Below are 9,008 nucleotides of genomic sequence, written 5' to 3'. Positions count from 1 at the left end.
AAGAGATGTTGGTGCAATCCAAACCGGAATACTGTTCGGCAACTTTGTTTCTTTTTAAATAAAAATTATCCTAAATTTCAACCCACAAAATCCAGAATTTTTATTTAAAAAACAAAAACAATTAGAGCCCCTGGTTTTTGCAACCACACCCCTGCCCAGCAAAGCCAGCTAATTAATTTCTATCTCCCCACCTAACAAATACCCATAAAAAAAAAACCCACAATCCAACTGTAATCCAATCTTAGACCGTCCGCTCTAAAGGTCAACGGCCCACCTTTACCCAATGACGAAAATTTGTACTAGGCCACCATTCTAAATTCAACTTTGTTTCTTTTTAAATAAAAATTATCCTAAATTTCAACCCACAAAATCCAGAATTTTTATTTAAAAAACAAAAACAATTAGAGCCCCTGGTTTTTGCAACCACACCCCTGCCCAGCAAAGCCAGCTAATTAATTTCTATCTCCCACCTACCAAATACCCATAAAAAAAAACCCACAATCCAATTGTAATCCAATCTTAGACCGTCCGCTTTTAAAGTCAACGGCCCACCTTTACCCAATGACGGCAACGGCCAAGATCCTAGCACCCCATTGGTCCAAACTTTCTAACCCGGGAACCCGACCCACCAATGTAGATTTTATCTTGACTCTATGTTTTTCTGAATATTACATTTTGGTCCGTATTGTTTTAGTTTATTATTTATTAGATACTAGAGTATAATGGGAAACTCATTTTTTAATATTTTTTTGGTCATTGTAGAGTTGTGAAATATTACAAAATGTATTATTTTGAAAAAGAAAGAGAAAGATGGAATTTTTTTTCTAATTATTTAGGTTTGTTTGTCTTCAAAATAAACTTATTATTTCTATAAAGTTTTTTAACAAAATACTTGGAAATATTAGTTTTATTTATCTATCTCTTGATTATGCAACTCGTTAAAAAATCATTACTTTTTTTATTTTAATTTAATTTACCCATCTATAATAATTCATAATGGTAAAAATATTTTATTTATTAAACTTTAAAATATTTTTTTATAATAAAATAAGTACAGCTAATTGAGCAATTAGCGGTCAAATTAAAATGTTTAAGAATTATAGAGCTAAAGTTGGAAGCGTTTTAAACAATAGGTTTGAAAGTGAAGATATTTGAATCTTCAAGAACTAAATTAGAGCTTATGCGATTACATACAAAAGCACAATCTGTGTTTCCTTGTAAATTCACACACTCTTCAGATTTCAGCTTATTCTCTCTCCCTCTCCCTCTCTCTCTTTCTGGTTTAGTTAGCAAATCAAAACTTGAAGCTTTAAAAGCTCTCTTCTTTTTCGAAAAATAATGTTTTTGGTTGATTGGTTTTATGGGGTGCTGGCATCGCTTGGTTTGTGGCAAAAAGAAGCCAAGATCTTGTTCTTGGGCCTTGATAATGCTGGCAAAACCACCTTGCTTCACATGTTAAAAGATGAGGTGCTTTTAAGTTATTTTGTCATATTTTTTTTAATTTTTATTTCTGGTTTTTGTTTGGTTTCTGAGAAACTGCAAAGAAAATTGAATCTTTAGGCTCTTTAATTGTTTTATTTTGTCAAGTTTTTGGTGACTCAGAAGTGAAAAATAAATTGGGTTTTTGTCAGGTGTTCTAAATTTTGTGTTTATGAGTGAATTAGATGGAAAAACAATGAAAGCTTGAGGCTTAAAGATTCAGATTTTAATTGTTTTTTCTGAGTCTTTGTTTACCGAGAAATGAGAATGAACCGGGTTTTGTATGAAGTGAAATTGGAGAAATGAATTAACTTTTGTTGTGGGTTTTGTTTTTCGTTTTTCGGTGTGGCAGAGATTAGTGCAACACCAGCCTACACAGTATCCAACATCAGAGGAGTTGAGTATAGGGAAGATCAAGTTTAAGGCGTTTGATTTGGGCGGCCATCAGATTGCTCGTCGAGTTTGGAAAGATTACTATGCCAAGGTTGTTTATTTATTCTCTCTCATAATGTTTTGCCTAGTATACTCTAGCATATTGGTTTTGCTTGCAATGAGGTTCAGCACATTAGTTGTTTGGAACGTATGGATTGGTTGTTCATTGTGGTTGTAAGTTGCAATCGTATCTTGATACTTGTCGTTGATGTTTACCTCTTAGAGAAATGCATGCGGATCCAGGAAGCTGGAAGTTGGTATCCACTTTTGTTAACGCTAGGATTTGGAGTTGTGTCCTAATAGTTTAGGAATTTTGCGAAACTCGGTGAAATGATTCAAGTAAACGAAAGTTACTGCATTTAGTCTTATTGGATGGCAGTATGAGGTTTTTTTTTTCTTCCCTTCCGTACATCAAATTATGTTGGAGGAAGGGGAAAATGCCCTTGAACTTGGATATGTTAATCGACCAAGAGTCAACAACGTGTGAATTGGAGACTGCTTTTTATTTCACAATCCCAGACTATGTTACTTTTCTGATGATCTGATTCGTGGGAGGCACATACCAAATGGGAGTTCACTGGTAACGATTTTGGTCTTTGAAAAGTGTTCTACTAATACCTAACCACACATTTTTTTCCATTGCAATATGGAACTGCCGAGTTTTTATTTGTTCTAGCCCTTGAATAATGGGAAATTCCACATGAACCGCCCGAGTACTTGTTGTCTTCCTCTCCATTTTTGCACATAATTTGTCATTTTTTACTATTGACACAGTAACTTTTAGTATAGCCGTGTCTGACTGTTTCTTGTTGGGTTTTTCCTGTGGGGTTTTTCCTGGACTATATTGTACTCCTGAGTTTTGACCGCAAAATCCTTTTCTTGTGAAGGTGGATGCAGTTGTTTACCTGGTAGATGCTTACGACAAAGAGAGATTCGCTGAATCAAAGAAAGAACTAGATGCTCTCCTCTCTGATGAAGCATTAGCTAATGTCCCCTTCCTTGTTTTGGGCAACAAGATCGATATTCCATATGCTGCCTCAGAAGAAGAGTTGCGGTACCACCTTGGCCTTGTCAACTTCACCACTGGCAAGGGAAAGGTGAACTTGGGAGACTCAAATGTTCGTCCACTCGAGGTCTTCATGTGTAGCATTGTCCGCAAGATGGGTTACGGAGAAGGTTTCAGGTGGCTTTCTCAGTACATCTAGAATTGAGCTATAGAAATCTAAGATCCTATCCGTTTAGTTCCCAAGGGAGCTATAGAAATCAAAAACCTGTTTAGTTCTCAAGTGCTATGTTCTATATAGAACGAATTTGGATATTGACTTTTTAGAATCATAGTTAAGGTCTTTCTCACTGTTTATGTCATGCTCTCTATTTTAAAATGAAATACATGCTCCATTTCCGTGATGAAACCTAAAAGTGATCGATGATTTGTGGTCTGTTAGCAATGAAGGGGAGCAATGCTACTGTGCTACCATTTATGACAGGGAGCAATATACTTTGGAGATCATCTCCTTCAATCTTCTAAATTTGAAACTGGAAGGTTAAAGTGACTCCATTTATGACAGGGATTCGGGTAAAGGCTATTTTCTATTACATGGTCGAAAGACCTATCAGGCCCCCATTGCCACCTCTACCGGTCACCTTGCCAGCCAACTTGACGGTCTGCTGCCACGATGGCATTTTGCTCACGTGGCAATCAATATCTTCGGAGAATTGCAGTAGCGTCCCCTAACTAATATATTCTTGTTCCAAGTTGACAAACATATGGCCTCTAGTTTAGGCCTGTGGCCCCAAATTCCATCCTCCAAAGCCACATACATGCCATTATTTTATTGTTTTTAGATGATTTTATAGCCACACACATTTTATTATTTTAATGGACATTAAAAATAATTTAAAAAATAAAAAAAATTAATATATTTAAAAAAAATTTTAAAAAAAAACACATCAAAATAAATAAATTAAAAAATATTTTAAAAGGCAGTCACGGCGAGATAAATAAATTATAATTGCCATTGCCATCTCCCACCGCAGACAAAACTTACCCACCCGGAAAAAAAAAAACCCACTTCCTCATCAATCAAACCGTCCATTCCTTAATCAACGGTCAGATTTCACCCAATGACGCCACCAAGCACAATTCTCGCTTTTCATTGGTCCAAACAATCTAACCTGGTAACCCGACCCACCAACAACAACAACACCAATCAAGTACTGCCATCTCACACTCACACTCACACCCGCATCAAATAAAATAAAATCTCTATACATGTATTCTCTCTCTCAAAAACTGGCATCATTCTCTCTCCTTTCTTTCTCTCTCTAGACTTCCACTCTCTGGCTTAAAAAAAAAAATCAACAAAATCTTGATTGATAGAAGCTAAAAATTTTATATTTAAAAAATGTTTTTGCTTGATTGGTTTTATGGGGTGCTGGCATCGCTTGGTTTGTGGCAAAAAGAAGCCAAGATCTTGTTTTTAGGCCTTGATAATGCTGGCAAAACCACCTTGCTTCACATGTTAAAAGACGAGGTACATTTTTTTAGTTCAATTATTTATTGATTTTGTTTATGATTTTCTTTCCTGGGTTTTGTGTGGTCGCTGAAAAAGTTTAGGGAAATCGGATAAGGATGAATTATATTTTGTTAAAGTTTTGGTTAATTAGAGTTGAAATATCAACTGGGTTTTGTTGCCATTGACAAAAAAAAAAAAGAGGTACTTTTTTTTTATTTTAATTGAATTATTGGCTTGTTTTTTCTTATGATTTTTTTATCTGCGTTTTGTTTGGTTGCTGAGAAATTGCTGGAAAATTGAATAAAGATTGTAAATTTATTACTTTTGTGAAGTTTTTGGTTGCTAAGAAGTTAAATATGAACTGGGATTTTTTTGTTAAATTTTGTCTTTATAGTTGAAAGTAAAAAAAAAATGTAAAATTAAGGCCTGAACTTTAACCTTTTATTATTTAATCACTGCCATTAGATCTTTCTCAAAAGCAAATCGTAGCTGTTGACCAGTCATTATTTATAGTTATTGTTTATTTATTTAAGTTTCTTCAACTTGAAAAAATAAATTAACAGCTAACGTGTGATTATAAAATTGATATTTAATTTCATTTTTTGATTGGATTGTACTTCAGGTCACTAAAGATGGTAGATGAAATGCGTTTTGTTTAAAGTGTAATTTTTTTTATTCTATAAGTGAGAATTTGAAGAAATGAATGTATTTTGTAATGGCATTTGTTATTGTTTGTGTGCGCAAGTGCAGAGATTGGTGCAACATCAGCCAACACAGTATCCAACATCAGAGGAATTGAGTATAGGAAAAATCAAGTTCAAGGCATTTGATTTGGGTGGCCATCAGATTGCCCGTCGAGTTTGGAAAGATTACTATTCTAAGGTTGTTTATCTGCTCTCTCCCAAACTAGTATGTTGTTCTGTTTTTTTTGCAATGCGTGGAACAGGTAATTGGTTGTGGTTGCAGTCATAATTTCAATACTTGTGATTGATATTTGCTATTTAGTGGAATGTGTAGAGATTTAGGAAGTTGATGGTTGTTTCCACTTTCGGTGATGTTAAGGCATGGATTATTTGTGAAATAGTTTAGGAATCTTGGAAGCTGCATAAAAAATTAAGTGAAGGTTACTGTGTGATTAACCCTTGCATTGGATATGTTAACTGCTCAAGTGTTGATAATATTCACAAGGGAGATTTTCTGGCCTTCATAATCCCAGATAATGTTGGATCTTGTGATTATCCGATTCATGGGAGGCTAGTAACAACATGGGAGTTTGCTGATAGCAGTTTTGGGTACTTGCAAGGTGCTTAATTAGTACTCACCATGCATTGTCCCCCCCACCCTCCATTTGGGCCAATTTTTATTTTTTTATATTGGCTGCTAATAGAGATTAAGTGCATTATGATTTTCAATTTTGAAATATAGGATGCGGTAGTTTTAATTTGTGGTCTTTTTCACATTTAGTTGCCTACAAGTGAAAAAGTTAAGGAAGCCAAAGTTACTTTCTCATCAACACTTAGATTGAACATGTTAACTGCCCAATGTTGAATAATTTTCAAATATTTGATAAGCTCACGCCTTCATAATCCCACACAATGTTTGTTTTGTGATTGTTTGATTCATGGGAGGCAAAAATTGAAATGGGAGGTTGCTGATGGCATTTTTTGGTCTTTGCAAGTGTTTCACTAGTACTTCACCATATATGTGCCTTTTTTTCCCTTTTTGCATTAGTTATTGCAGACTTATGTTGACTTGGATGAACTGCATTCTAATTTTCTATTTTGAGACATAGATGCCCGAGTTTTAATTTTTTGTCCTGCACTTTTGTGATTGGTTGCGTATGAGTAACTATAGTGGTAAAATGGCGTACTGGCAACCTTTTGTGAAGCATCATGTGGGTGATCGCTGTGTTCTCACGGGATTCCTGTTTGCCTTGCTTTCTTTGTTTTCTCATGATTTCCAAGTTTTTTGGTCTTTTTAACATGATGAATAGATGACCATGTTGGAATGTCCTTGTCAGATTTGTTTGTTCTTTTTGAGTTGTACTGCTGAGTTTTGACATAAAGTTCTTTGTATGTGAAGGTGGATGCTGTTGTTTACCTGGTAGATGCTTATGACAGAGAGAGATTTGCGGAGTCCAAGAAAGAATTGGATGCTCTCCTCTCTGATGAAGCGTTAGCCAATGTCCCCGTGCTTGTTTTGGGCAACAAGATTGATATGCCATATGCTGCCTCAGAAGATGAGTTGCGGTACCACCTGGGTCTTACCAACTTCACCACCGGCAAGGGTAAGGTGAACTTGGTAGACTCAGATGTCCGTCCCCTCGAGGTGTTCATGTGTAGCATTGTCCGCAAAATGGGCTATGGAGAGGGTTTCAGGTGGCTTTCTCAGTATATCAAGTAGCAATCTACAGGAAATTAAGATCTGTCTAGTTCTTAAGCTATATGATGTCTCATACTGTATCCAATGTACATCATCGTTGTATAATCACGTTTGAAGGTATTTTCACGTTGTTTGGCCTTCGTTTTGGGTAGAATGGCATACATGCTACGTCATGTGCATAACGAAAAAACCTAGAAGTGATTGATGATTTGTTGTTGGTTATGGGCAATGAAAATGGGCGTTACTTCTTGTTCTCTGCTGCCTGCTCGCGTGCTTGACACTTGAGTTTGTTATTACATGGTACGTCCATTGTCTCCCAACAATTCAATGGGACAAGAGAGTTGTTAAAAGTGCTTGATTGCTGCAATTTGTATCCGCTGTTGAGTCACATTAAAGGGAAAGCGAAGGTTCAACATTAAAGGTGAACCCTTGCCAAATCCTGTGGAAGAGCGTATGATTCTCCATCGACAGGAGGGTGTTTTGTTTTGGAAGATGGTTGGTTCCTTCCATGGATCAAGCATTCGAAGAGCATTTCCATTAACCTCAAAAGCAATATGTTGTTTGTACCTTGAATCTTCACGAGTACTTGCTTGATTCAGAATCTGTTCAATGTGCTCATAACGGCAATAATAAAAATTGGAGTGTAGAGTAGACAGCGACTAGACGGGCATGCGTTATGATGCGGTCTGTCAAATTTTTTCAATGTAGAATTTTTTTTTTCAATGAGGAAAAAAGATAATTAGGCCACGTAAAATATTTCTAAAAGAACACAAAAATCCAAGATTGAGGTAATTAACTATATTGTGTGTCGAGTCCATTGAAAAAAATACAAATAAAAAATAGAATGATATTAAATAAATTAACAAAAAAAAATTAAAAAAAAAACTCAAGTCGAGTCCATTCAGATTCAGATTAATATATAAGATCTATGACTTATCATGCTATTAAGATACCTTATCAAAAGCATATTGAATAAAATTAAATTAATTGAGTTAACCTACTAACTTAGTAACCATTGGAACAAGATAAACTCAAATAAAAAAATAAAAAAATAAAAAATAAAAATAATTTTCAATAAATAAAATATTGAATGATATGTATATATTAAAAAGGACAAAAAAAGAATTAAAGTCAACTAGAGTTAACTTTAAAATTTATAATCTTGATTATAAGATCGAGAATAATCTCATAGAAAATAGACACTAAAAAATAAAATTCTAAATCATCAAAAAATTAAGGGATAAAATTGAAAAATAAAATACAATAAAAAAGATCCAAAACAAAAAAAATTAAAAAAAATAATGATTAAATTTCATATAAAAATAATTTTAAATAAAATGTTGAGAGATAAAATTAAAAATAAAATTCAATTGAAAAAAATATAAAAAAAAACATCAATTAAAAAAATAAAGATCAGATTTTATTAAATAAAACTAAATAATGAAAGGAAAAAATTTTAAAAAACAATAAAAAAAATAATAATTAAAATAATGAGGAAGAAAGTGAAAGCAAAAAAACAAATTAAACAAACACTTTTATATTTTGGTAAGGAAAAAAAAAAAGGAAAGAAAGAAAAGAAAAGAAAACTATTGGAACTCAATCACCATATGTGTGTCTGTGGCATCATTAAAAAATACACGATGAGACATTTCCAATACTTTCTTAAAAAGCATTAATCCTTCATCAACTCTTTTCTGTAATAATATCCATCTTTATTACTTATCAATTTGTTTATTATAACAAAAATTAATTTAAAAATAAAAAAATCCATGAATGTAATTTTAATTTTACTTTTTAGGATAATATAATCATTATATTATGTATTTAAAAAGTAAAAATATCAAATTATCTCCATTCAATCTCATAAAAACTAATGGATACTTAGAAAAAAACTATTTTACCAATTTTTGTTGAAAGGTAAATTGGTAATTATACAGTGATATAATATGCAAAACATTTACCGTGGTCTCGATATATATATATATATATATATTTTAACGGTGCCGGTGAGGATTGCCTGGATGGAGCCGATGCACACAAGGGCAGTAGTCCTTTATCACTTGGAGGTTTTTCCAGTTGTTGTGATCAAAGGAATTAAATATTTAATCTTTTTAGGTTCAATGGGGATGTAGCTCAGATGGTAGAGCGCTCGCTTAGCATGCGAGAGGTACGGGGATCGATACCCCGCATCTCCATTTT

At 33.8% G+C, this 9,008-nt stretch overlaps 1 protein-coding gene and 1 non-coding gene across 5 annotated transcripts; both read left to right on the top strand.

Moving 5' to 3' along the window:
* The first annotated feature begins 1,209 nt into the window (after positions 1–1,209).
* LOC105125147 (GTP-binding protein SAR1A-like) lies at positions 1,210–7,065 on the top strand. Of its 4 annotated transcripts, XM_011025459.1 has the most exons (4): positions 1,210–1,355; positions 4,334–4,445; positions 5,178–5,309; positions 6,510–7,065. In XM_011025459.1, exons 1-4 carry the CDS (start codon positions 1,339–1,341, stop codon positions 6,828–6,830), a joined length of 582 nt encoding a protein of 193 aa, XP_011023761.1. In that variant the 5' UTR covers positions 1,210–1,338; the 3' UTR covers positions 6,831–7,065. The 4 variants fall into 4 exon arrangements, with proteins under 4 accessions (XP_011023761.1, XP_011023760.1, XP_011023762.1 ...); XM_011025458.1 differs by lacking the exons at positions 4,334–4,445; positions 5,178–5,309 and adding an exon at positions 1,832–1,963 and having other exon boundaries at positions 1,210–1,467; XM_011025460.1 differs by lacking the exons at positions 4,334–4,445; positions 5,178–5,309; positions 6,510–7,065 and adding exons at positions 1,832–1,963; positions 2,799–3,323 and having other exon boundaries at positions 1,213–1,467.
* A 1,866-nt stretch (positions 7,066–8,931) lies between these two features.
* TRNAA-AGC (transfer RNA alanine (anticodon AGC)) lies at positions 8,932–9,004 on the top strand. The gene has a single exon. It is a non-coding gene; the product is annotated as a tRNA-Ala (tRNA).
* Positions 9,005–9,008: the final 4 nt, after the last annotated feature.

The sequence above is a fragment of the Populus euphratica genome, unplaced genomic scaffold (assembly GCF_000495115.2).
Source record: "Populus euphratica unplaced genomic scaffold, PopEup_1.0 scaffold28.1, whole genome shotgun sequence".
Lineage (NCBI taxonomy): Eukaryota > Viridiplantae > Streptophyta > Magnoliopsida > Malpighiales > Salicaceae > Populus > Populus euphratica.
The sequence above is the reverse complement of the archived record's forward strand: the minus strand, read 5'-3'. Positions and strand labels throughout refer to the sequence as shown.